This window comes from Diceros bicornis, chromosome 12 (assembly GCF_020826845.1).
Source record: "Diceros bicornis minor isolate mBicDic1 chromosome 12, mDicBic1.mat.cur, whole genome shotgun sequence".
NCBI lineage: Eukaryota > Metazoa > Chordata > Mammalia > Perissodactyla > Rhinocerotidae > Diceros > Diceros bicornis.
This window is the reverse complement of record NC_080751.1, coordinates 35,337,465-35,364,710: the sequence shown is the minus strand read 5'-3', so window position 1 is coordinate 35,364,710 and position 27,246 is coordinate 35,337,465. Positions and strand designations below refer to the sequence as shown.

At 36.5% G+C, this 27,246-nt stretch overlaps 1 protein-coding gene across 11 annotated transcripts in view; it reads right to left on the bottom strand.

The window, feature by feature from the left end:
- NRXN1 (neurexin 1) overlaps positions 1-27,246 on the bottom strand; it is a 1,082,241-nt gene that overhangs the window by 568,043 nt on the left and 486,952 nt on the right. For all 11 annotated transcript variants that reach the window (XM_058551255.1, XM_058551254.1, XM_058551256.1 and 8 more), the window contains 3 exons: positions 23,216-23,654; positions 9,232-9,615; positions 2,097-2,300 (listed from right to left, as the gene is read on the bottom strand). In XM_058551255.1, coding sequence (XP_058407238.1) covers positions 2,097-2,300; positions 9,232-9,615; positions 23,216-23,654 — 1,027 coding nt within the window. The remainder of the gene's footprint in view (positions 1-2,096; positions 2,301-9,231; positions 9,616-23,215; positions 23,655-27,246) is intronic.

The window sequence follows — 27,246 nt, the reverse complement described above, 5'->3', positions numbered from 1 at the left end:
TAGAATTGTGGTGGTCAAATGGAGAGTAAGTTGAAATTATTCTCATCTCACCCTGTTTTTATTTATTTATTTTTTATTTGCTTGCGCAAAAAAGGTAACAGCCAGATGTTGGCTGGATTCCATGCCTCATATTAACTGGAGGAGAAGAGAAACAATTGTATGTTTCCTTTAGAAACTAGTGGCTAAGGAGTAGTGTCATTCTTCAGAGCACACAAGCCTATGCCTCTTTTAGGAGCTAACAATGTTATCTCTACGTAATGAGTGTTATGGTTAACATTGCTATTGATTTTCCTTTTCTTACCCCTACTTCCTTATATAAAAGCAAATTCTCTAAGAACAGAATGTCTGATCCAGATAACACAGACTGTGATTATAAGGGTTATCTTTAAAGGACTATGCGGGATGTTTTATATTTATTTTATGTAGAGATAAATATTTGTTGGTTTTGGTTGTTAGTATTTAATGCCTTTGGGGAACATGAAAAATATAAACCTAGATTCTGTTTCCATATAGCTGAGTTTGTCATGTGTCGTCAACCGCATCAGAAAAGTGGTTGCAAACAGCCAAGGACCAGCACCTACACAACTCTTTCCACAGAATGCTTTGCTGTTAGAAAATTCCCATGAGTGTTTCCACTTTGGCTACCAGCCCCTTCACTGCAACAGGCAATTTATTTTGATTAGCTTGTAGTAACCTATCATTGTCACTAGAGGGAACTCTAACAGAACAGTAAATGAGAGGGCTGTGTTCTTCAGTAATCTTCAAAAACCACCCTTATTGTTTAACTTAATGTAACTAATATTAATTGAATGTAATGGTATGCAATAAGCTATCAATGAAATATTTTTATATTTTATGAGCTACCATTCTGCCCAGCACAATTGAAAATGTAGGTAGGGTTTCCACAAATGTCTTACCTCATCACATTTTACTATTCTTTTTATAAATCTATGTAGTTTCAAATTTTATTTTTCTCTCTCTGTTTATTCATTTGTGTGTGTGTGTTTAGCGCTTCCAGAAAATACAGTAAAACCTCATTAATTTGTACTCCTCTTGGAGTTAACGATAATCAAAACTTATTGGGCAGAACATCTATAATTCTTCCTTTGGTATGAGCAGAGATCGCCTGAGAAAAATCAAACAAACAAACAAGTTGTGAAAGGCCGAGTTCAGGAAGAGAACTGATTGCAAGTACTATACTATATATTGATGGTACAACTTGAATGAAATAATGTGCTAACTATGGATAATTCTTATCCACCCATTAAAATCAGCCTAGTAAGACCTTTCCTCAACAAGATTTTTCCAGCTCTTAATTTGTGTTTTTGACTGTAGTTGAAAACAAAACTTAAAATTTTTTTGTCTATAATTCAGACTTTTTCTTAATTCAGCCTGGCCTTCCCCCATATTTCACCCAGCTTGTTGAGGTTTTACTGTAGTGACTCTTTCTTAATGCTACGATTAAGCAGGAAAGCATTATTTTTCTGTAGAAGAGCCTGTGTTTTCAGTGTTCTCATGGCTGTTTGCTAAGGGCCGCAGACTTTGGGCATTGAAGGGTTGTGGATTGCTGTTTGATAGCAAAATATCACCACACAGTATTTCCAGACAGAAAAGGTGAGGTACCACAAAGGTGACTATTCAAAGGAGAAGCCCAAGGAGTAGAGTAAACGCAACTGTTGATCTAGATCATGTAGTAGAAATTTGATAATTTGTGCATATGTTCTCTAAGTAAAAGTAGATGGACTTTTATTTATCTGAAAAGACATCATCTATTACCAATCAGAATGTCAGTAAATATAACAATAGGAAATTCAGTTTGAGGCATCTTCAAGCCTATTTTCAATTAACCTCATTGATACATATGGCTTCTCTTTTAAGAATCCTCAGTGGTAGAAATCACAAAACAGTAAATTATGTTAAACGAAATAAAAACAATAAAAAGATGCCCCAAAAACCTAAATTAATTTAAATGATGGAAATGAGACCATTAAGTGTTTTAACTTTCCATGGCAAACAGGCTACTTGATAAATGTTTGCAGGCAAAACTGAACAAAAGGTGGAAAGTGTTAGTTCAGAGGGGGAAGGCGAGTTGTTACCTAGATTGACCGTTAGTTTCACACGCCCTGCGTCCAGCTCCAGGCGGAGGGTGTCTGCCGAGTCTCTAGAGGTGGTTGCCATGAGAATGCCATATGCACGCTGGGATCGGAACCGTAAGGACACGTCCTCAGCCTCTGTGTGCATCACCACTGGGAGCTGGATTTTCATAAACATGCTCCCATCATAGCTCAGAACAGTTGCCTCTATAGATGGGAAATGAATATAAAAGTTCTTGGTCAGTTTAGTGCATTTATAGTTTGAAAAGGAAAAGCACGACCTAGCAAAGGCTTCCAGATAGAACACAAGACTACAAACTCAGCTCATCTTCTTCAGAATGAGTCATTTTTTTAAGCCAGGAAAAGAAGTCACAGTAAAGAGAAGTTCCTCCATGAAGTGTCTGCTAAAATAAAGTACAGAAGCAGAGATGGCTGCACTTGCCTTTTTGTTCCCATAGCACTTTCTACCTATAGCATTAATCACCTTGGATTATCAATGTTTATGTATGTGTCCCTTCTCAAGAGCAGAGATTATATTCTTTTGTGTAGCCACAGTGTGAGCCTGGTTTGAGGCACTAGCAACTATTTAATGCATGTTTAGGCATGTACTGCTAGGCCACTGACCAGCTCTGTGAAATCAGCTTTGGCTCTGACTCTTTCATCTGCAAAATACAGGGTACCACTGGAGGATCTCTAAGGCCTTTGCCTGCCCTAAAAGTCCATGATTCTAAGAGAAGTTACTATTATCACCTTTTTCATAATTTCTATCCTAATAAGATCAAAAAAAGAAGAAAAAAAAATATGACTTGGGGGCTGGCCCAAGTAGTAGTTAAGTTCATGTGCTCTGCTTCAGTGGCCTGGGGTTCATGGGTTCAGATCCCAGGTGCGGATAGACACACCGCTTCTCAAGCGAGGCTGTGGCGGTATCCCATATAATGTAGAGGAAGATGGGCAGGGATGTTAGCTCAGGGCCCATCTTCCTCAGCAAAAAGAGGAGGATTGGCAACGGACATTAGCTCAGGGCTAATCTTCCTCACAAAAAAGAAAAAAAAAGAAAGAAAAAAATATGACTCAAATGTAGGAATCAGGTCAACACTTTACCAAAGATGATGCTCAAAAAGAGAAGAAAAATTGATATTACCAAACAACATGTGATGTTTCTTCTGAGTCATTATGTTTAACAAGGTAATTTTTACAAAGACACAAACTGTAACTTCATTTTAAGGTTTATTCACAGGTAAGGGGTAACTTCAAACACTATCTGTCAGCACCACCCTGGTATTCTGCAAATATTCAGCTATCACCAAAAAGTCAATAGCTATGTACTTTGGTAACATTGAATAAGGATGCGGGTAGGACTGAAGAGTTTGTGTGTGCTACTAAAGTGGACTGCTTTAACAGAGAAGTTCCTTAATACTGCATCAAACACATCAAGGACTGAATAGCAAAAAATGTTGATCACAAACCGACTGCTTTAAGAAATAGCATCCTTTAATATTAAACACCATATGGTGGTGGAACACTGCAAAACAAGTATGAGTCATTTTGCTTTCTCAATGGTTCTGATAACTCAGAATATCATTTAATAAAAGAAAAACTACCTGGAAATAAAATAAACTAGGAAATTCTCATCATTAGGACTATATTCTGGAGTTGTGGTTTTGCAAGTTTATCTTTCAAAAGTCAGAAGAGTCAAGTATTGCTTCTAATGGACTTCACTCATTAGTTGTTGTCATCATGAGACTGAAGGCGCATCCAGAAGCAATAAGCACTGAGGGTTCCAGGTCTCTCTCCTTGTTGCTCTTCTCTTTTCCATCTACCTCTTGATTTAAAGGATGTTGGTCAACTCACATGTTCACTCCCCCTAATATTTATCAATAGCCCTGACTTGTCTCCTGAGCTCCATCATCCATCCATCACACATTGCCTATTTAACATCTCCAGTTTGAATACAATAGGCACCCCAAAACGAACAAACCCAACACGCTCGTTCTCCAATGTTCTCCATCTCAGTAAATGGTATAATCCCATTGCTCAGACCTTAACCTTTCCGATTTCTCTCTTAACCTCTTTGCCATGTCCAATTTATTCACAAGTCTGCAAGTCTTGTAGGCTCTAATTCCAATCCATTTCCTGAATGAATTCCTTCTTACTCTTACCGTAAAGTACCTCAGACTCTGCTCCCATCTCTCACCTAGAACATTATAATAGTTCCCTCAATGGCCTCCCTATTTCTACTCTTTCTTCCTACACACGGCAGCCAAGCCAAATTTCTGAAGAAGTAAATCAGATTATGTCTCTTTGATGCTTAAACGATATCCCTGCACCCCCTACCAATAGTCTCCCACTGCAGTTAGAATAAAATCTGTACTCCTTTCTACCTAGAAGGTTCTGTGTGATCTGCCCCAGCCCATCTCTCTGGTCTCAGCTTTTAGCATCTCTCCCCCTTGTTTAGTAAACTCCAACCACACTGGTTTTGTCTCTTATTCAAGTATTTGCACTCCCTCTGTCTTAAAAAGTTTCACCCCAGATCCTTATGTGGCTGGTTCCTTCCGCATTCAGGTCTCCAGTCAAATGTTACCTGGAGCGGCCTGCGTCAACCACTCCTCTAATCCCCCCGCCAGTTATTCTATATCTACTTACCATTTCATTTTTAAACAATTACCATTTCCTATTTGTTTATATACTATTGTCTGTCTTCAGCCTTTAGAATGTAAGTGTCATGAGGGCAGAGGTTGGGCTCTCATATTTACTCTTCTACTGGCAGCTGAGTGCCCCAAAAAGTGCCAGGCACACAGTAGAGCCTCAATAAACACTTACTGAATTAATGATATTGAAGATATGTAAAAGAGCTTATTTCAATTTGTATATCAAACTTACATAATTCCTCACTAAAGAGGTTATTTCGCTATTGTAAGTGGAATCTAATTGCGACAATTTATGTGAACAAAATATTTGCTAAAGTCTACTTTGAAGGCCATAATTGTGTCACAAAAGACAGAATAGGAAAGGGATTCATTTATTAAAATAGGGATCCTGTGGCTAGGCATTGATCTAAGCACTGAGAAAATAAAATATGATCCTTTAAAATACAGTGGTCCTACATGACACCATATATTTTTCCAATTAGATAAGAAGTTTCCCTAAAGAAAAATCTAGTAGTAGTTTGTTCAAAAAATAACTAATGATTGTAAAGCTGTGGTGAACTCTAGAAAAAAGTATTTCTTGTATAATCTTAAAAAAGATTTGATCTTCACTATTTCTTTTCCTAAACTATAGCCAATCATTGTCCATATCTATATAGCAACAAATACCTGAATAAAAGTTTAAAAGCCGTTATCAATTGTTCAGTTACTTTGGTATCATACAGGTAAAAGGACCAAAATGTTGTTAGTTTTCCTCTTCTATTTATTTAGTCTGTAAATCCAGTCTCTATTATTCCATAATTGTATTTTAAAAATGATCTCATATTCTTCTATGAAATGCAGCTTAATTTGATTGAAAACTAAGTAGGGGGAACATCCTTTTAGAAATACAGATGACTGACAATGGATCATAAATATAGTATGAAATACAATCCAAAGTAGAAAAATAATCAGGATCATTGTCCTTTAACATTCTCCAAAAGGCTGCAGGAATGAAATAACATTGTAAAGTAATAAAACTCGAGTGCCCCTGTGTGCCATTTTAAATAATTCTCAATGTGAAAATAATTTATTGATAAACGACAAATGAACACCTAAATGATTCCTCATAATTAGAGTTAATGTTTAATTAGACAAGAAATGGAAAATGCACAAGGTTGCAGTCTAGAGTTGCCAAATAAATGGTAAACAACATTCTGACATTTGAAGGTTATGCTATTTGGCAGCATCCTTTAACATTAGCAAAATTATTTTATCACTTAGAACACAAGAGTCCTTTAAAAGGCTAATTCCAATACAATACTTCCCAGTGGGGGAGAAAGTTTCAACTTCGTCTCCTGTATCTCCTTCCCCTGTGTCGTTAAGTTTGATAAATTTGCTTTTCTGTATTATTCCTTCTTGCAGTCTAAAGTGTACACCTGTGCTCAGTTTTGCCCAAAGGCAGTCACATATTGTGATCAACGATGAAAATCAGACAGGGAGCCAAATTATATTGCTCTGACATCTGTCCCTCCATCTGTTAGTGTTTTAACAAACAAGTATAAAGTAGACATCTGATTATACCATACACATATAAACAAAAATAATTTCTATATGAACAAGTCTCCACAAATTCTCAGTTTTATTAAAAATAAAGCAGAAGAGAAGGTGCTGAATTTAATTTACCTTCAATTGAACATTATTTCTATATTAATCTTCCTTATGGGATCAATACACATAAAAGAAAATACTATTTTCCTATTTGCCTAAGTCAGCAAATACTCTGTTCTTTCTTATAAACTCCTTTGCCTTCTTAATGCATAATGAAGATTTCCTATAATGTGATTGCAATACCATTCCCCATGCTGCACTGTCCAAAGACTTTTTAATTACTTTGAATAATTATAAATCATCAATTATTGCTCAATAATAGTAAAATAGAAACTTTATTAGTGTCTTTTATTTTTTTAATTTTAAAAGTTGTCAATCAAGTCTTATACGATCAAAACCCCATGTGATAAGAGTGTATCTGGAGAAGAATCACAGTCAAAGCCCTTTCTTTTGAAGTGGGAACCCTGAGGGTTGGCTGGGCATGGTCTGGTGTTGACTGAACTGGGGCATAGCTGGAAACTGGACAAAAGCCAAACTTTGCGGTATGGAGCATGACAAGCATCCCACATCACCCTTGTTCTCAAGAGATACCATAATGTGAACAAGAAAATTAATTTTGAAAAGCAAAGTCTTCTCACAATATGCTGGGTAGTGCAGAAACCAAAACCACACAAAAATGACCATTTTCTCCTCAACTCACAACCAACCTAGAGACAAAGAAATTTCCAGCCACCTGTCAGATAAAAGTGTATGCTGAATCCCAATGATGAAGTTTGCCATTAAATTCTCATGTGCAGATCTACACACGCTTGCCACCCCTCCTTCTAATTATTGCAATATATAAATATTCCCATTCCCTCATTCTGGCTCAGGAAGCTCTACAATTTCTATTTTTAATTTCTGCCATATGTAGTAGCGGAATATTGCCACAGGGTGGTGCACCATGCGTATTTTACTGAAGGCTTTTGTAATTCGTGGGACAGTTCAGTTATACTCTTCCCTAGCTTCGCTTAAGCAGGAGACATCAGCATAACTGGCGGCTCTCTGAGTGATTAAAATGAAAACAAAGTCTTAAATCACACAGGTCTGCTAATCTCACATTATGTCTAACTGTAATCTATCTTGCAAGCATTGTCACTTTTTTGTTGTTATTGTTGGCCCCTTTCAGCAATTTCTAAAAACCAAACTATACGAACAAAGAAGCTGAAATTAGAAGGAAAAGTGAGAAGAGGAAATTTACAGAGAACATACACCTTACAAATGGAACTATACAAAAATAGCTAACCTCTAGTGACAATTCACAGGAATTGCAATTAGGTGCTAGGAGAATGAATGAATCTATGTGATTAAAATACTTACCCATCTATTGACCTATCTAACTGTATAACACAGAACAGTGATAATATTTTGTTATATAATTTAAGATCATTATGAGCTTATTAAGTTGCTATTATCAATTTTTACATTAATGTTACAATAGAACTGATAAGCTGATGAAATTCCTTATTAGGATAAAGAACCAAAGTCACATTTCAACTTTGGATCCTAGAAAATCAGCACTTTTTCTCTAGGAAGTGGTAGCTTAAATGAATTAAACTATTTCAGAAATGAAGAGGAGAAAAAAGACTAAACATACATGGCTTAAAAAATAGATGCCAGGGGCCAGCCCAGTGGCATAGTGGTTAAGTTCGTGCACTTCGCTTTGGTGGCCTGGGGTTCGTCGGTTTGGATCCTGAGTGCGGACCTACACAACACTCATCAAGCCATGCTGTTGTGGCATCTCATATACAGAGTGGAGGAAGACTGGTACAGCTGTTAGCTCAGTGACAATCTTCCTCAAGTAAAAAGAGGAAGATTGGCAAAAGCTGTTAGCTCAGGGCCAATCTTCCTCACCAAAAAAAAAAAAAAGATACCACGTATTTTCAGAGTAAATGTGTAATAGAGCAATGTTATTTGGAGCATGAGAGGAGAATGGAACAACTCATCAATATTTTTTCCTATTGATGTCTTGTTCCATTGTTGGAAATGAGTGGCAACGGGTGTAGTGACTAAAGCATTTATCTGAAACTCTTAGGTCGATGGAAGGACATGCTTAGACCTGTTTGTTCGGCTATTTCTTCCTTTGGTCAGGTCTGCAGATGAACGGTGGCAGCCATCACCCTGCACCCTCCCTTTGACCTTTATTCTTCTAATGGGAAAAGAAAAGAAAAAAAATGTAGCTCTGCTTCCTACTAGAGGAGGAAAGGGAGGCACCTGCTAGAGCTTCAACAGACCCACTGAGCCTTAATATCAAATAGGTAAACGAATCTTCTGTAATCAGTCAGGTCCAAGGCAAAGGTAAGTGCCTTTGAAATTAGGGTGCACTTCTGAAAATGTTGGTGTAACTTAGACGACTTCAAGTCAGCTTACTTTCCAAACTTCATATCTGGGTAAGTTGACTGAAGTGCAATGAGAATGCTAACAAGTTTCATGCAACAGTGTCAGGGAAGTTGCAACTTACAGCTTAGCTTGTTACAAATGCTATTTTTTGGCACAGATATTAGCTCCGGATGCCACAAATATGTCTAATTCATGCCTTCTTTACTTTCTAGTGTCCTGAAATTAAAAACTGGGCAAGAGATAGTTATTGTCTATTATACATCTTAGGCCAATACCCTAGAGGATAAAAAAGACCTAAGACTTATTCCTGTAATATACTTAAAAAGCTCTGTCTTCCCAGAATCATGCCCTTTGAAATCATGAAGGCCATCAGTCACGCATGTCAGGTGTGGCTGCTCGGTTTGTAGAGAGTTTACTCCGGCAGAGCACACATTATGTTTCAATGGACAGTTTAAGGTTTGAGATCAACATTTAATACACGTTTCCTCTCAGGAGAATTGGCTGCTTGGATTTTGGAATCCTACCTCTCTCACAGGACCTGCCAAGATAGCCTGTTCCGGAACAATCACAGACATATCTGTTCCACCCATCCCTGCACATGCCATTGTTTTTGCAAGGGTTGCTAAGGCACGGTTTTGCTGTTTCCCTTGAGCAGGAAGGCTTCACTCCAGCAGTACTTTGAACTTCAGCCATTTGCCGGATATCTTTGCTCTGGCCGTCAATGAACAAATCTCTGATGCAGCCCACGTAGCCGTAGTTGAGCAGAGCAGTCCACACCTCAGTGGGGAAGACGAGGCCAGCCTTATTTTCTGGCAAGCCCCCCAGGTACAACTCATCATCCAGGTCCAGAATCTCACTCTCGCCAGGAGCAGTGTAGGGCGTGCGCAGCGTGTTGACAGAAATGGTACCTGTTGCAAAGACACGAGAACACACAGGTCATTACAGAGCGCAACATGTTCTCAATATCACCATTTCTCTCTTTCATCTGCCTAAGGGGAGCTCTTGGAGGGCCAACATTTCATAGTTTTCTTTCTGTTACTGGTGTCTCGTACTTCCCAATGGAATGAACAGAAATCTGTGGAATTAAGTAACTTTAAAAATAAGGCAGACTGTAACTAAAATGGTTCCATTTGACTTTGGGAATGAAAATCAAAGCGTACAGCCCACAAAAAGTGTTTGTCAGCTTCTATCAGGGATGAAGTGAGGGAAGGAAGGAAGGAGGGAGGATGGGAGGGAGGAAGGAAGGAAGAAAAGAAAGAGAAATTGGCATTCTATATCACTCTAACAGTTCAGCCAAGAAACAAAGAATGGAAGGGAGGGGAAGGAAGAGAGAAGGAGGAGGAAGAGGAGGAGGGGGAGGGGAAGGAGAAGGAGAAGGAAAAGGAGAAAGAGAAACTGGCATTCTCTATCACTCTCTGGAATAAAGTCAGACTCTCTTTGGTTAGTGCTTGTTTTCAAAGCTGGTATGCATCTGCAGACCAAAGAACGGTTGTGTGCCCCCATCTTTAACTGACTTGATTGCTTTTATTGAACACAATAGTTTGACAGATTATTTATGTCAAAATGTGACTTCATTGCTCTTAGCCGTATGAATCTAGTGATTAACATCTATGGTCTCAGTTTACTCATCCATAATATGGGCATAACATGACCTACCTCATACGGTTGCTCTGAGTGTTAAATAAAATAATACTAGTAAAGTGTCTGGCTTATAATAAGCACTGCATAAATGTTGTATATCATAATTCATTATAAAAACAAAGTCAATTTTTTTTTCCCACACTCCAAATGTAAGGGGAAAATAATTCTATTACTTTATAAATATACAGGAACCCAGGACCTAAACATAGGATGAAAAAGAAGACATTCATATGGGATTACTTGAGGATCACAGAAAAAAATATTTGTGGAATCCATTAAAAGAAGAGAAAATGAAAGACAGCAGGCAGTTTCCTGATCAAAGCCTCCATCCTGTACCACCAGATTATTCAAAATTCCACTGATATTCTATCTCCAGAAAGATCTTTGTAAAAATGCAAATATGATGCCTGAAAAGGACACCACATTGACCAGATTATTCCAGATTTATTTTTTCAGGTCCAGACCATAAAGCAGAATAGTAAGAGTCTAAAGAGAGAAAGTAGATTAGAAAATGTCTGATGCCATGGCAGCCCCTGACAGAGAGCCTAGGGATTTAGGGCACAGACACAATGAAGGCCTGAAGACAGAAGACAGGGTACAGAGGTAGTGACAGAAAGGGAAAGTGTAGTGTGGGTAAAAGGTGGGCAGGAAGATGTATTGTGGTTGTTTCACAGAATACCTAAGGTCCGCCCCACGTGAAAATATGGCCTGTGAAGAATGTGAAATGTGCCTCTAAGGACACAGGGCTACCAGTCTCTGTGCTGTGCCCAGGAGCATTCCAATCCCAGCAGAAGGGGCACTCCTCAATGGGGCAGTGTAATGGGATCTGTCTTTGCGAGAGAGAAGGGCAAGGAAGCTGCTGACAGAGACTGCGTAGGCAGCCAAGTCATCAAGAGGACATTTGTCTCTCTAGACTTCCACAGAAAGAAATGGAAAATGCTCCTAGGGGAGAAACACTCAAAGGCATTGCTATTTTGGCCTTCCAAAGAGGGGAGTATAATAGGCATTTCAGAAGGAGGCAGCAAAAAGGGAAAACCACAAAGTACTCATTTTTACTGTTCACATTTGTGCAAGTGTCTAGAAGAAAATTCAGTTAGTAACATACAGGTACCATAAAATCCTACTTGGAAAAATATATAAAAAAGCATTTTGGGGAAATGAAATATACAATTTTGAGAGAGAATGGTGACATTTTTCTCTTCTAAATAGAATTTCATTACATGCATTTTTAACTGTCCAAATGCTCTAAGAACTGAGTTAATAGATAATCCCCATCCTCTGTGTTATGTCCCTATATTATCCATTAATTTAAGGTAGAAAATGATGAGAAAGAGTGAGTATTAATGAGAAAAGGAAAGGTGGGCATTAAAAAAAACATACTATATGTGGAAAGCAAAGGCTGAATGCAATGGACATAGTGACTTATGTTTTTAAGATAAAAGGGAAAGGGGTGCCGCCCCCTGTTTTCCAATTGTTCAAGAAGACTTCCTGGAAATGAATATATTATATTGAGAGAGAATTGGTAGGAGACACACAACAAGTGAATAATGACAAAGTTTTACAAGAGTGAGGATATATGTTTTTAAAAATATGTAATTTTTCCCGCTTGTCTTTTTATTTATGGAACAAGGTTGATTCAACTCATGGGGGAAAAAAACACTTGGAAAAACCGTATTGTCTTTATTTATGATATAATTCTGACACTAAGAAGATGCTTGGAGAATTCCTGAGATGAAGGAATTTTGTGGCTTGCATAACACCTTACTCTCTGTCTCCTCCACACAGTTTCCACGGCTCAGTATGCTGTTAGTTTCCATAGTCAGTGTGTCTACACTCTCAGCGGCAAAAACTGCTGCTGGTTATTTCAGACAATCATCAATGAACCATTTGTCTGACAATGAGAATGGAGTGACTGGGTCTCTTAATTTTTTTGTGGTCTGTTAGTGCCCGCGTTAAACAAAATACCGTAAAAAAGCTCAGATATGTTTTTATAAATGTGTTTGTTGTGGCCAGAGTAAAATATTCACTATAACTCTATGATTAGACTAGAGTTTTCTGATCACAAGACCCAAAGTTAATCCACAGTTTTCACATACAGCCATGCGTCGCATAACGATGTTTTCAGTCAATGATGGACGGCATATACAACAGTGGTCCCATAAGATTAGTACCATATAGGCTAGGTGTGTAGTAGGCTATACCATCTAGGTTTGTGTAAGTACACTCTATAATGTTCGCACAGTGGCAAAATCGCTTAATGACGCATTTCTCAGAACGAGTCCCCGTGGTTAAGCGATGCACGACTGTGGTTTACTTATAGTCCAGTGCACACACACTCATACACACACATACACATTTTGAAACAAAAGTTTAACAGAAAAATATTTAACTCTACTACCTCTGAGGCACTCGGATATTTTTTTTCTTATATAATTTTAGTAATACAAGTGCTAGACATGATCCACCGAATTGACTTTGGGACCAATTAACAGATTGTAACCCACAGTTCAAAAAACACTGATTGAGAAGTTAGTATCATAAAGAATAGGGATGTTTTTCCCATAGCTACTCATTGTCTCTTTGAGAGACAATTTTAGAGTTCTCATGGGAATAAGACGGGTTGAAAGATGACAGAGATAGCAAAAGGAATATAATTCTAACTTCTACTCAAATACAATCCAAGGGGATCAGAACTTTTTAGACTGATTAACCCTGAATCACAGTAAGGGATCACAGCAAGCATATGCATGTGTCAGATATCATTCATTGGAATATTCTGCAAACAAACATAATGGAATGAAACAACCATGACTGAAAATCAACTACTTTCTGTATATGCTTTGCCAATCCATATGCACTTGTATTTTAGAAAATCTTTGTAAAAAGAGATGGCAAAAAAAGAGAAAGTCTAGAACTTAATTTAAGTGGGAATGGTAACAATTATTTTTATAATCTTAAGATTCACAGAGTAAAAACGTTATTTGAAATAATAATTAAATTTTATTACTGAGTCCAATCCAAATAGATATTTATATTTTGGCCTACATATGTGCAAATGTCCTGAAATACACATATTTCTGATAAGGGATTTGAATCCCAAATTCCTTAATGATTTTATTATTGATATGAATCAAAGGACATTTTCACCTAAGCAAAAGACTCATCTCAGAATCACTGAATTCATTTAAACCAATTTAACACATACATACGAGCACAGTGAAATTTCAGTATTAAGGTTCCCAAGTGCCTATTTCATTATAATTGAGTTATAAAGACAGTGGTTACCAGGAAAACATAAAATGAATAGTTAAACCTTGTTCATTGATAAAGACAATTGAGTAGTTTCCACAGCTCTATCTATCAACAGAAAATGAAAATTTTCCAAAAGCCAAGGTACAATCGCATGTAAATACATTTTTAAGAGAAAACAAAAATCTGGGTATAATATTGGTTTATCCCTCTATCTTTTTCCTGGAACTACAAATATTGATAGGTTCTCTTTGGAATAGCTTGATTATTTCATATATGCTACCTTCTTCCACTATAATTACATTTGAAGTTTCTGGCAAATTAAACAAATATTTTATGTAAACATTGCTATATTTGAGCTGTTAAAATCTATAGACAACAGTCATATTTGGATCAGCGCTTTATGCTTCAATATTTAAGAATCCAAAGCAGCCTACTGTGTTATTTTACTTGTAAAGAAATGAAATTCAGCTGAAAAACAAATGCATTTGTGTACATATGACTTTTATCATTTTAACAGAGAAATCATACTAACTTATATTAACATTTAAACCTAGTTATTTTCTTGGCATATGCAAAAGGTAAAACAAAGGTGATAAATAGACAAGGTAATATTTATTTAAGAATATTCATAAACATAAATAATAAATTCACATTTTATATAAAATGTAACGTAAAAGAGGAAAAACAGTTGAAAACAGTTCTTAGTTATAAAAATGGAAATTAACTTTACATTTCGGTCTGGTATTTATAATCTGTTAGTTTCCATTCTTTTTTTCATCCAATTTTTCTTGGCTTTTTCACTTCTGGAAGATTAGCTTACAGGGTGAGAAGAAACACGTAGTGAAGGTGACATTTAAAATAAGTTAATTTGGTTTTAAGTTTTAAATTACTGCAAAAGTTTAAATGACTGGGAAATGAGGGGGTAGAAAATAATGTGCTGTGATGGGAAATGCTTTTGCCTGGTCAGAGGAAACCGATTTTCATGTTCTAGCTTTGCAACTAACTAGCTGACGAGTTAGCCAAATAATAGATTCATTAGGCCATGATGTGGCTTGTAAGCAAAATAAAAGAATCGACTGGATGGTCACTAAGGTTCCTTTTTGAGCAAAAATTTTTGAAATTACTGCTTAAAATAATTTTTTAGGTAAATGTCAATTTTATCTATCCATACTTCTGCTTTGCCTCTTACTGCAGAATAGAATCAGGTTCCACAAACTTGCAAATTTTCTTGTCAAATTCATATTTTATTAACAATTTAAAACTCAGTAAAAGGCATAATACAAGTGATAAAAGCAGAATGAAACATTGATTATACATTGATTATATCATATAAAGTATGATGCAAAATGCAAAATAGATAAATCCCATAAAATAGTAAAAAAAAATAAACTATAATATTAACAATGGGAGTTTTGGAGGAGTGGGATTATGAGTGGATCGTTTTTCTTTCTTTGTTTCTTTCTTTTCTCTCTTTCTAATTTTCTGTGTCTTCATAAAAAAACAATGTCATGTATTAGATTTATAATAGGAACTGAAATAAACTTTATTCAAAAACAAAACAAAAATACAATCTTAATATTCTGTTTTCTGCTTATTACCATATATTTTCTGCTTACTTGGATTCATCTGTGAGCCAGAGATTTCAAGAATCAAACCAATATATAAAGAAATAAGGCTTGCAAGAAAATTTACAAGTTTGATCATATCTAGCGAGAGGCAAGAGTGAAGGTGAGAGGGCACTTCCTGTACTGTAGATAAGAGTGTACATTGAAACAGCCTGTTAGTAAAATAACCTGTCATTATCTTTCAAAACTAAAAATGCAATTAACCCAGCAATTCCAGTTCTTAGAATCCATCCCACAGAAATTCTGACCAATATGCATAAAGATATAATATGAAGACTTTCTTTATAAATTAGTTTACAACAGAGAAATTTTTTAAAAAGTAAAAAGTTAAGCGTCCATCAATAGAGGAATGACTAAGTAAATATTGATGTGTTCAGACTGAGGGTATATGATGTCACTACAAAGAATGGCATAGAAAAAGTTCTCAGTAGGTTAAGTCACCCAATAATTGGCAAAGAATGATCTTATTTATGTAAGAAAGAAGCTCTACATTTATTTTCTATGTGTAAATATATTTATAGATATATTGAAGCATAGGAAAATACCTGGGAATTTGTCAACATCAAATTATTTTAGCCATTACCTATGGAGAAGGGAGTGAATTGGTGAGGGAAGTGTGTGCAAATGGAAAATCTTCACTTTTGTATGTTTTGAATTGTCTGAACATTTTCACCAATAGCAATATTCATATGTTACATACATGTCATATATTAAGCACATGCATAGCAACATGTGTATACATGTGAATTTTAAAAATGATCATACACAATACTGGGAAGTTGTAAATACCAATTAAGTGACACATTTTGCAGCAATTAAAATATTTTGCAGAAGTTCCACAGCACTTCACAATGAGGGTTACTGTTGCTGGGTGCGGTCAGGTGATTGCCTATTTCCTGAGAGTGCAACTGACACCATAGCCCAGGGTCTGCCCCTTAGCTTGGTAGGCCCAGAAAGGAGATTTGGTAGATTTAGAGATTGAGGTTCCATCTCTCAGGGTTTGACTGATATTTAGCAAGCCCACAAGACTGATGTATAAAATAAGAATGCCAAGTTATTAATTCTCTATGAGAAATTATCATATGACACAGAAGGTTTCTATGTAGCTCTGCCAATATGGGATGTCAATTTATAATCCAAATGTTTATTTATTTATTTACGATGGAAAATTTAATTCCTATGGAAACACTCACATCTATATAACTGGTCTATTTTATTCCTCTACTGCAATCAGACGTACAATCAGAGCTAAATCTTAACCAAAAGAGTGGCAAACATGGATTCTGAACAAGGAGAGTACATGAGGTAAGGCAATATGTAGTAATATTAACCTATGATGGTCTGACACACATCCTCATCTCAGTTAAGATAACCTGTCTCTATCTCTACAGCGGGCGTGAAGCATCAATTCCCCTAGGCAGTTCTTAGATGAGTACTGCCAACGTTTGTCTCTGTGACTTTCTTTTCTATAGACGTGTTAATACACATGAGTCCTACAAGCCTGTGAGCCTCCTTTAGGTCCCTTTGCAAAGCTCTGCTCTGATTCTCAGATGCTTGCTTTCATAACTTGCACGGAAAAAATTTTGCTACTTAGATATTTTTGAGCAAAAAAGAGTTTACGATATGTTAAACAAATAGCCTGAAGAATTATGTTTTTGCTGTGATTGCAATTATATAAAACATACGTCCATGTTAACAAAGACTGAAAGAAAATGTGGAAAAATAAAATGTTTTGAGTGGGAGGAAGACAATAGATGACTTTTTTTCTTTTTAAATGTGTTCAGAATAAATAAATAAATATAAGCATCAATAAAATTTAATATAACAATTTTATGCAAAACTGACTATCCTTCAGGATAGTCAAATAATTGATAAATTATTGATAAGGGATTTTAGTCTTCCCATCGATGGGTAGTGGTTTATGGACATGGATACAAAATCAAGTATTATAAATTCACCTAAAATTATTTCAACGTATGCAACAGGCTACTAGGTAAAGGCATGGGAGGAACGTTTACAGTCAGAGAGCAAGGTCAAAGCAAGACTTAAACAGAGAAATCATCTAATGGTTGTTCAAGTAGAAATGTCTAAGTGTGGTGATTCATGAATGGTATACATAGAAATCAGCGCTGGTAATAGATAGCTAGAAAGCGCTGTTCACATCAAACAGCGATTACTATAAACCTCTAATTACGTGCTCTGGAGAGAGCCTTGTGCCTTTCCCACTGTAATTTCTAGTTCTTAAGCTAGAACTCTATGACTTCAATTCAAATCTCAATGGCTTCTTAGCTGTTAAATGTAGGCTTACCCATGAATAACCGCTGATACAATCTGCTGTACCCTGCTGTACACAAGCAGAATTTGACAAGAATAATGAGCTTTCTCTTTGATTTCAATGTGTAATGCTGGTTTGCAAAAAAAAAAAAAATGACTGGCAGTTTGCTATAAAAATACGTGAGAGGATACCCTTGTCTGAGCCAAAGAGCTTAACACAATTCAAACAATATTCATGCCCAAGAACACAGTCATTAACTTCATCCTAATTTTAGCACAATTCACACTTCAGCTAAATACCTGCACAGTTGTTTTGTGTTGAGTTTGGGAGTAAGAGAGAGGAAAAGAGGGAGCCTGGAAAGGAAGGAGGGCTGGTAAGGAAATGTTCAGCTCTAAGTCCTGTAAAGTTTGCAGAGTAATGAGCGTTTTCAATCATATTTATTAACTCAGCAACTTAGGGGTTTTGCTCTGTTAAGTAGCTAAGCTGTCTACGGAGGACACCCACTATTTGAAGCATTGAAGTCATACACTCTGATCCACAAAATCATGCCCCACTTTGTATGGGTCCTCCTTTGCCAGTCTCGCGCGGGATCTGAAAATGCCCTTCATGGCTCAGCCCACTTGGCCTCCCCTGCACTGGTCAGAGACTAAGCAGACAGCGGAAGAAGCTACATTGCACAGAGAACAGCTGTGGCCAAACAGTATCAGTCAAAGAGTGGGAATTAAAGTGTCTCTTTCTTTCCCATGTCATAGAATGGAGGAAGGAACATACAACCCAATACAATTAATTGTGCTGAAAATGAAGTTCTAGAAAGGTATTCAGATGAAGGCAATATTTCTCCTCAAATGAGGGCTCCTATAGCCACCTTAGAGAACAAAGGACTGAAGGGCAAATCATCAGAAAGATGGACATCCTGGGTGACTACCTTCCTTGTTACCAGCATGCTCACTGTGACTGCATATCTCAGTCCTCAGGAAGGAGTGAACGTCTTCCCTCGTGATTAATTTTCCTTCTACCTACATATTTGCTAAATGATATAGGGATCTCACGAACAAGCAGGAGGAGCTGTCCTGTACTCATAAAAGCTTGTCATTTTTGTACCAGGCTTACCACAGTTCTCTAACAGTTGTTTAACTTCTTCACTGAATTTTTTTTTTTCAGATATCTGGGCTTGGAGGATGGAATTACATTTTTAAAAAAAAAGACAGCACTTGTTATCCTATATTGTGTTAACTGCTTTCAGGAAGTAATGTAATTCCTTAAAAAAGCTGCATTTACAACTAAAAGAGTGCTATTACTCTTCAAATGTAAAGATGATACTACTATTTTTAGAAGATTAGGGGTAGGTTGGCCCTGAGCTATTCACATGTTTTTATTCTTTATTTTTTCTTATACCAAATATTTATTGAGCAACTACTATTGCACAAGAAAGGCCAGGACCTGTGGATATAAACATAAATAAGATATTCTCTTTCATACATGGGTTTCCCTTATAAACTGTTTTGGGGATATTAAAAATTCAGTCTGTCCATCAAATATAGTTTTAACCCTATCTCTGACTAGGATAACCCAAAGTTATTAGCATCTAATTAATGGCCATGGCTTTTATTCCGATTGACTTTAGTATGGTCAATATTAGAAATAATGACTCTTAGGCCTGGGCTCCCTATACTTTAATAACACAGACAATATTGGCTCATTAAGTGTTTTTAAATATGCAGCTAAGGAGTGTCCCAAGCAAATCGATAGATACGACCTTCATTGTCCATGAATCAGAAAGCAGCCCAGCAACTATGACATACAACTATCTACTGGGGCTTTGGGGAAAAAAAAATGAGGAGGATTGGCAGTAGATGTTAGCTCAGAGCCGGTCTTCCTCAGCAAAAAGAGGAGGATTAGCATGGATGTTAGCTCAGGGCTGATCTTCCTCACAAAAAAAAAAAAAAAAGAAAGAAAGCAGCCCACATTGTCCTCTTGTCACAGCAGTATCATCTCCTCACATTATATTAAGAGTAATTTTCACATAGCCTCTAAATATAACTGATGTGAAAAATGGGTAAAATGAATTATTTCTTGAAATTCTATGTTTCTTAGTTTTAACTAGCTATAAATCTTAGTATTTCACCAGCTTAACTCAGAAATATCCTTTAAGTAAAATAAAAGCTAATATAGCTATTCATTCAATTTTTAAAAGGCTGCTTCATTCCAAACCAATGCAGTGTGCAAATATAGAACTTAATTAAAATACTATATATAAAATATTAACAGCTGCAGTTATTAAAATTACATTAAATTCCCTTGAGCTAGGGCAACATAATATGAGCTCTCTTTTGTTTCAGTTTAGTAAAGGGCAGAACGTGGTTTAGTGAATGAGCTTTGGTTTTTGTATTGTTTGTTCCAATTCACTAATCTGAAATTGTAATCACACAAATGTACTTAACCATCAAAACACCACCAAGAATAATGACTTCATCTTTCCATTGGATTTTCCCCAACAAAAAATCTCATGTTTTGTTTATTTTCTTTCTTAATGCAAATAATACTCTCTTAAGGCATCTCCCTCTTCTTCCCATTCAGCAATTAACTTTGTAAATTAAAGTAGATATTCTCTGCTTTGACCTTTTCCAATGAGGATATAAACAAGGAAGTTAATAAACTCTTGGCAATTTGGATGAATTTAAGAGCTTAAACAGAAAAAGTAGATTTTATTCTGCTTGAGGATTAAGGTATTTATCTGATCCTTATTGTAATAGGCCATCCAAGGGACTTAGGAAACTAATTAGATTGCATCACCACTTAAGACTGGAAAGAAATATCCAAGTATAAATCATCCTTATCAAATGAATAATAGACGGTTTTATTTTCCTTTTTATATTCTTTTGCATTTATATTCTTTTTATATTCTTTTTATATTCATTTGCATTTTGCATTTTGACATTAACCATGTATTTCTTCATATAGTAAGAAAATACCTCTTTTCTAGGCGAATGAAATAGAACTGTTCTGAAGTGTAGTATTTTTTTGCCCTTCTGAACTTTCAAAAGATGTCCCCTTGATCTGATCAGTTATGTTTTTAAATTCTTTAAAAAACTGACAAAAACTAGATATATATTCTTGAAAATCATTTTCAAAATTTTATTCTAGATGTATTTTAAGTCAAACTATAATATCCACAAGTTAATATTTCAAAACACAAGATTAGTCCATGTTCCCATCCTATTTTTAAGTCTTCTACCTGAAAATTCCTGAGTAGCAAACTAACTGCTATCTCTGGTAGAAATGGGCTGGGGGAGCCAAAGGGAGGCACTCTATTGCTATATTTCTGAATTCCCATCAATGCACTCTTCTCAGATTAAATCAGAAAAACACAGAGGAATCCAATTCTTAATGGAATCGGTAATGCAAGCTGACTAAAAAAAATCTTTTACTGTCTACATCTAAGATACTGAAGAAAAATAACATAGCACAGCTTGCACAGAATGCTAACTAATCTTCCTTGTGGACTTCTTTAGGGAAATGAAAGAACATAGAGAGACCAACTTTCCAGAGAGGGGTGATCAGAAACAGAGTCTCTGAGGTATCTGAGGATGAGAGCAATGGATTCTGACCTTCCTTCAATTCTCCACCCTCACCCCAGCTCCCTCCCAATTTTCATACATCGCATTTCTTTTTTTTATTGGGCAAAAGAGATATTTCTAGGATGGCAAACACAACCTTCTTGATTGATAAACGGGAAGACAAGGCATGAATAATAGTGAAATCGGAATAATAGTGAAATATTACTCCCTCGTCCTCGCAGAGAAGCTGGGAGTACATAGTGACAAGGGAGTCTACGAAAGGAAGGTGTAAGAAGGAGAGCTCAGCCCCAGGGCTTCGGCATGGCGCTTCTAAAATAGGATGGTAATCACAGATTACTGGATCTAAAAGAAGCACCAAGTGTCATCTGGTCTGTGGTTCTCAAATTTGGTTGAGAACCATCAAGTCCCCTGGAAAGCTTTGCAGAATATAGACTCCTAAGCTCTATCACTGTTGATCCCCCTTCACTGGGTCTGGGACCAGTGAATACTAGGTCCTTCCCAATACATTTACAAAGGAAGAAATTCAAGTCCACAAAAAATGCCTTGGCCAAACTTACACTGCTGTTTAGCAGAAAATCCAGAGCGGACGATATAGCATATAAGCAAATGATGCAGTTGGAGGAGGGAGAGGAGAGGAGTGGCTACGTTTAAATTCAGTTGTCTTCTATTATAAGAAGATAATTTGATTTGCAAGTGAGAGGGACAATCAGAGCATGGGAGCACAGGGTGAAGAAAGTAAAAGAAATAATATATAATTATATACATAAAACAAATTGGTTCTCTCTCTCTCTCTCTCTTCTCTCTGCGTTTCCACAAAGGCTATTTCCTCTGCCTAGATGATTCTTGCTCCCCAAGCCTAATGCTACTCAGGTCCCTAAGCCCATTAATCCACTCCCAAATTTTAGAGTAAGTAAGTGTTATATCTTCAGGCCTTCCCTATAACCTCCCCTCTTTCCCCCATCACACACACACACCTCCAGGGAAAAAGAGCAGCAGAAGGAAGCCAGAGGAATGAACCCCTGTTGGTGGAATTCCAAACATCTTTCATCAGAAAGAGAAGCTATTTGGAAGGCAGCAGAGTTTTGCCAATGTCCTCGAAATCCTACTGTATTGGATAAAGTATTTTTGTGTGTGTGTGTGTGAGGAAGATCAGCCCTGAGCTAACATCCATGCCAATCCTTCTCTTTTTGCTGAGGAAGACTGGCCCTGGGCTAACATCCGTGCCCATCTTCCTCTACTTTATATGGGACACTGCCACAGCATGGCCTGACAAGCAGTACATCAGTGCACGCGCGGGGTTCCGAACCCAGGCCACCTACAGCGGAGTGAGAGCACTTAACCGCTGTGCCACAGGGCTGGCCCCCGGATAAAGTATTTTTGATACCATTGATCCACCTTGGATAAAAAGTGTGCTGTATTAGGGGCCGGCCCGGTGGCGCAAGCGGTTAAGTGCGCGCGCTCCGCTGCGGCGGCCCGGGGTTCGCTGGTTCGGATCCCGGGCGCGCACCGACGCACTGCTTGGTAAGCCATGCTGTGGCGGCGTCCCATATAAAGTGGAGGAAGATGGGCACAGATGTTAGCCCAGGGCCGTCTTCCTCAGCAAAAAAAAAAAAAAAGAGGAGGATTGGCGGATGTTAGCTCAGGGCTGATCTCCTCACAAAAAAAAAAAAAAAAAAAAAAAAAAAAAAAAAAAGTGTGCTGTATTAAACTAAAGATTTTATGAGTGGATCATTGAAATTTTTCTTTTTCATATTTTATATTTGTCACTTTTAGGCACCTCCAAACAACCTATGATATGAAATAATTGGGAATACAAGAACCCTGAATTTTTTCATTTGCAAATTCAAGATAAGATTTCTTGCAAGATTTGGCACTTGCTTATCCGATTAATGTTCATTTAGGAAGATATTCTAGAAGCCATTTGGGCATTTGGGGTTTGATGCCCAACTCCGATGATTAATTAGCTCCTTCTGATTCTTATATGATGTGAAACAGAAATAATAACAGTCAATTTCCTTTACCCTAGAGACAGGAAGGTAGAAAACCTTTAATATGTCTTGGCTTTAATTCTTTAGGAATAGCAAAGGGTAGATGGGGTGTTCCAGCAGATAAACAGCATAGGAAAATGATAAATTACCTGACCGTCCATCTCTCTGGAAGTCCACGTGATACCATTCTCCATCATTCACCTTCTTCTGCAGGGCTTTGATTTTTATTGTACCTGACCCCATGTCCAGGAGGAGGTAGAGGTGGCCATCTAGCATTTCAATAGCAAAGAAGTCAACTTTTATCATCTGTGGGTGCTTGGCATCTTTTTGGTGTCGTGGCTTGCCATGGCTAAATAAGATGAGGCCATTTGGCTCTGTTGTGCGGAAATCAAATGATATGGAGCCTGTTTTCTTTGCATTCCATTTAGGCAAAGAGATGAAAGACTCTGGGGTTTCAAAGGTGATTGGGTCCAAAGTTGCAACATTCTCACATTTAAATGCCACCACTCCATGAATCTTCATCTTAGGGTCTCCTTGCTTGGCAAGTCGAGATAATTCCAGTCTTACATCATTATTTTTATATACAACCTGTAGGCAGAGGATAGCAGTGAGAAACTAGGCCCATATTTTAATATTAGGAACTTGTCATCAGCTCATGTAACTTGCAAGTAGATCACGAAAAGGCATAAAATGTTTAGTACCTTTTGATGTATGAAAGCTTTTCAACCAAATAAAATGCAAGCATCAACTCATTGAACAGTAACCATTCCAATCCAATTTCATTCAAATAATGTGTGCGTGCACACGCACACACACACAAACTGCCTGTATTTAACTCAAATAATTTGAATAAATCTGCATAGAGCGTTCATTATTTCAAGCATGTGTAGACTTGAACTTAGAAAAGCTATTTGCTTTTGTTAGTTGACTATTATACTTCATTTATTAAAGACAAGTATTGAGGTTTTTCAGTTTTCCCATCTCTAAAGTATTTAAAATTAGATACTTTTGTATACTAGTTCCCTAAAATACAGGATTTCTTCTATAGTCTATATATCCATGGTGCATATTAACCTTGGAAGTTAATCATAATAAGATGAAGTAGAAAACTTCCTGAATTTTCTCAGAAAAATCATAAAATATAACTAAGATGCAGAAGCTCTCTCTTGCCCTGCCCTACATTAATAACTATTTGAATAATGTACATAACTCTGAAACATGGTATTTACTCTAAGTCCATTCAACCTGTATTACTGGTGTTCCATTTCACTTTTAATGTATACAAATGTAGAGCAAAGTTCATCTTGTACCCTCATTTCTCAAGGCACTTCTTCTAAAGTGGCTGGGTGGTCCTGATCACTTGTCGATAGTTCTGGGGCTTTTTTGGACTCCAAAAAGCACATTGGACAAATCCACTGGCAGGGCTCACAGTATCATGCACCTGCTTAACAATTTCCTAGCTATTTTACATAAGGATAAAGAGAGATTCATAGCTTTTTTCTCTCCAAATTTCGTACCATGGATAATTACATTTCCAAAAGATATGTCATACTGACTTAAGGATAAACTAGTTATCTATGTCCAGATAACTATCTAAATTCTTTTAAGAAGGCATTCAAATTTCACAGCAGCCAACATTGTCAGGTTCTAAATTCATTTATCCACATATAGAAATATATTTATATAACACACAAAAAAAGACAGGCTGTGTCTGATTAGTGCTATAAAGTTAACCAGGTCAACATAGCAGTTATTTCTTCCAAACCCAAGGCTAACTGAGCCAACAGTTAGTGCGGCTGATGAGTTTCCTCATATGATTTGTTAATGGATACTTTATTTTTCACAGTGATTAAGAGCAAGCTCTGGCATTGGACTCCCTAAGTTCAAATGCCGGCTCTAGTATTACCTAACTGTATGATCTCTAAACCTTGTTTTTCTCCCTTATAGGGAGATAATACTTTATGGGATAATTATAATGATTAAAGAAGAAAATCCATGTGAGAAAATCTACATAAAGACAATCAATCCAATGCCAGGCACATTGTAAGATTTTAATAAATATCAACTACATCGAACTGCATGATAATAAATATCATCATCTCTTACCATCTAGTATACACAGAGATATTGGTTCTAAATTAATTCATTATAAGAAAATGTTTGGAAATTAAGCACACTGATATAATTGGTATTTTATACTTGATTTGTGCCAACTAAATAAATCATCTTTCCAACGCTAGTCCTGGTGTTTCAGTTTATCTTTATCTCGTAGAAGGATTATTATAAAGAATACCATATCATTTATTCTTTGAACAAATATGTATAATGGTTTAACAAGCATCTATTGACAACAAAAAAAAGATAAAATGAATTTAAGCAATAACGAAAAGGAATTAGATTAATTCTTAAGTATACTTTCTTGAAAAGAAAAAGAGCTATTAAGCCTTGGGAAAGTTGATTTAGGATTGTCTTTCTTTGGGGTTCTTTAGAAGTGGAGAAAATGCTTTTTATGGATGATTTGCCAAGTTTTATAACTTCTCACATGATTTTCAAGCTACCCAAACCTATATTTTTTTTCAATTTTCCTGGTGATTTATATTTTAATACTTGGAAATTCTTTTTACACAGATACTGATCAGGAATGAGCATTTTCTGACCCAAATGATGCAGATGATAATGCTGATCAATGCTAACACATCGTCCATGCAACGGAATTGGGTGTTTCTGACATGATCAAGGGGGTATAACACTGGGTCTATTGGCTCATGCGTCCCACATCAGCTACCAAAAAACTGAAGGATGTGGGATTAGGGCAATTCTAGGTGAGGATTATAATCTCATCAGTAAATTGGGTGCCCTCACAATAGGGAGGTTTGGGGAGATGGAGTAGGGATTCTCTTGATCATGTTACTTAGGATTAGCCATGCACTGCCCTCTCCAAAAAACAGAAAATGAATCTCCACGAGAATCTATGCTTAACGCAGGTAGGAATCTTGCTCACTGGAGCCCTGCACCAAGATCAGTGCCTGGCACAGAGTAGACACTCAATAAATATTTGATGAGAGTTGAAGAAAATTCTTCCTTCACTTTTTGTTTAACCTAGTTCCCAGATTGTAGACTATTATTAATAACAATATTTACAAATATAGTTAAAATATAGCAGAATGTGACATTGTGGACAAATCTCAAAACCAGCTACTATTTTTAGCCTATTTTTCTAGGAAAACATGGAAACTTCTGTGCAAGTTCAGTTACAAATGGCAAGCTGTACTATGTACTGGAAAACTTCACCTTCAAACTCATTTTGTGGAGTATAAATTAATTTTAGAGTGAAAAACACCTGAGTTAAAATTCTCCAGAGGTAGAATCATTTTCCTAGAAGAACTATCTTGAGAAGTTTTTTTTCTTCTTCTCGTTTTGTATTCTTTGAAAGGCAACTCTAGAAGACAGGAAAGCAATTTTGGATAGGCCAGCTGATAGCTCTCAGATCTAACTACTTCATCTGCCCCAGATTTCATAATCATTCTACCTCTCTAAAGTTAGACTTAGTCTTAAAATGACCTGAATATAGTTCAATTATAATAATAAGGAGTAGCCAGTAAGCACTCAAAATCTTCTAAAAATTCATGTGTAAGCAATTTTGGGCTTCTTTCTGAGATAATATGGTTCTCAATCAGTTATAATTATTCATGTATCTTTTTTCTTATTTACATCAAAGTTATAATTTATTTAACAGTTTCAACTTTCAACAAATCTCTATATATGCTATCATCTTAACAATTGGTGATGACGTTATTGTACACTCATTTGGATCTGCCTATAGAATCAAGATTTCTTGTGGGATATTGATTGTTTTTGAAGAGCAATTCAAAATGTTGAATTTCACTTCCCTGCTTCATGGGCTTATATCATAAGTTTCAAAGGGATAGAAACGTAAAAGAGGCCTTAGGTTTTTTTGTTATTTATTTGCTGTTTTTTATTTTTTTATTTTTTTCTTCGCTGCCATATAATTTCCACACATTGCTATGATGATCTTTTCCTTTTCCTCTAACGTTTGATAGAATTTTCTAAATGTCCTTCACACTTAAATATGCAAGAATAGGAGTAATACATTTCTGTTTTTATATTGCTAGGTTTGAAATTTCAGGCAGACAGTCACTGAGTATTTTATTTGATCTTG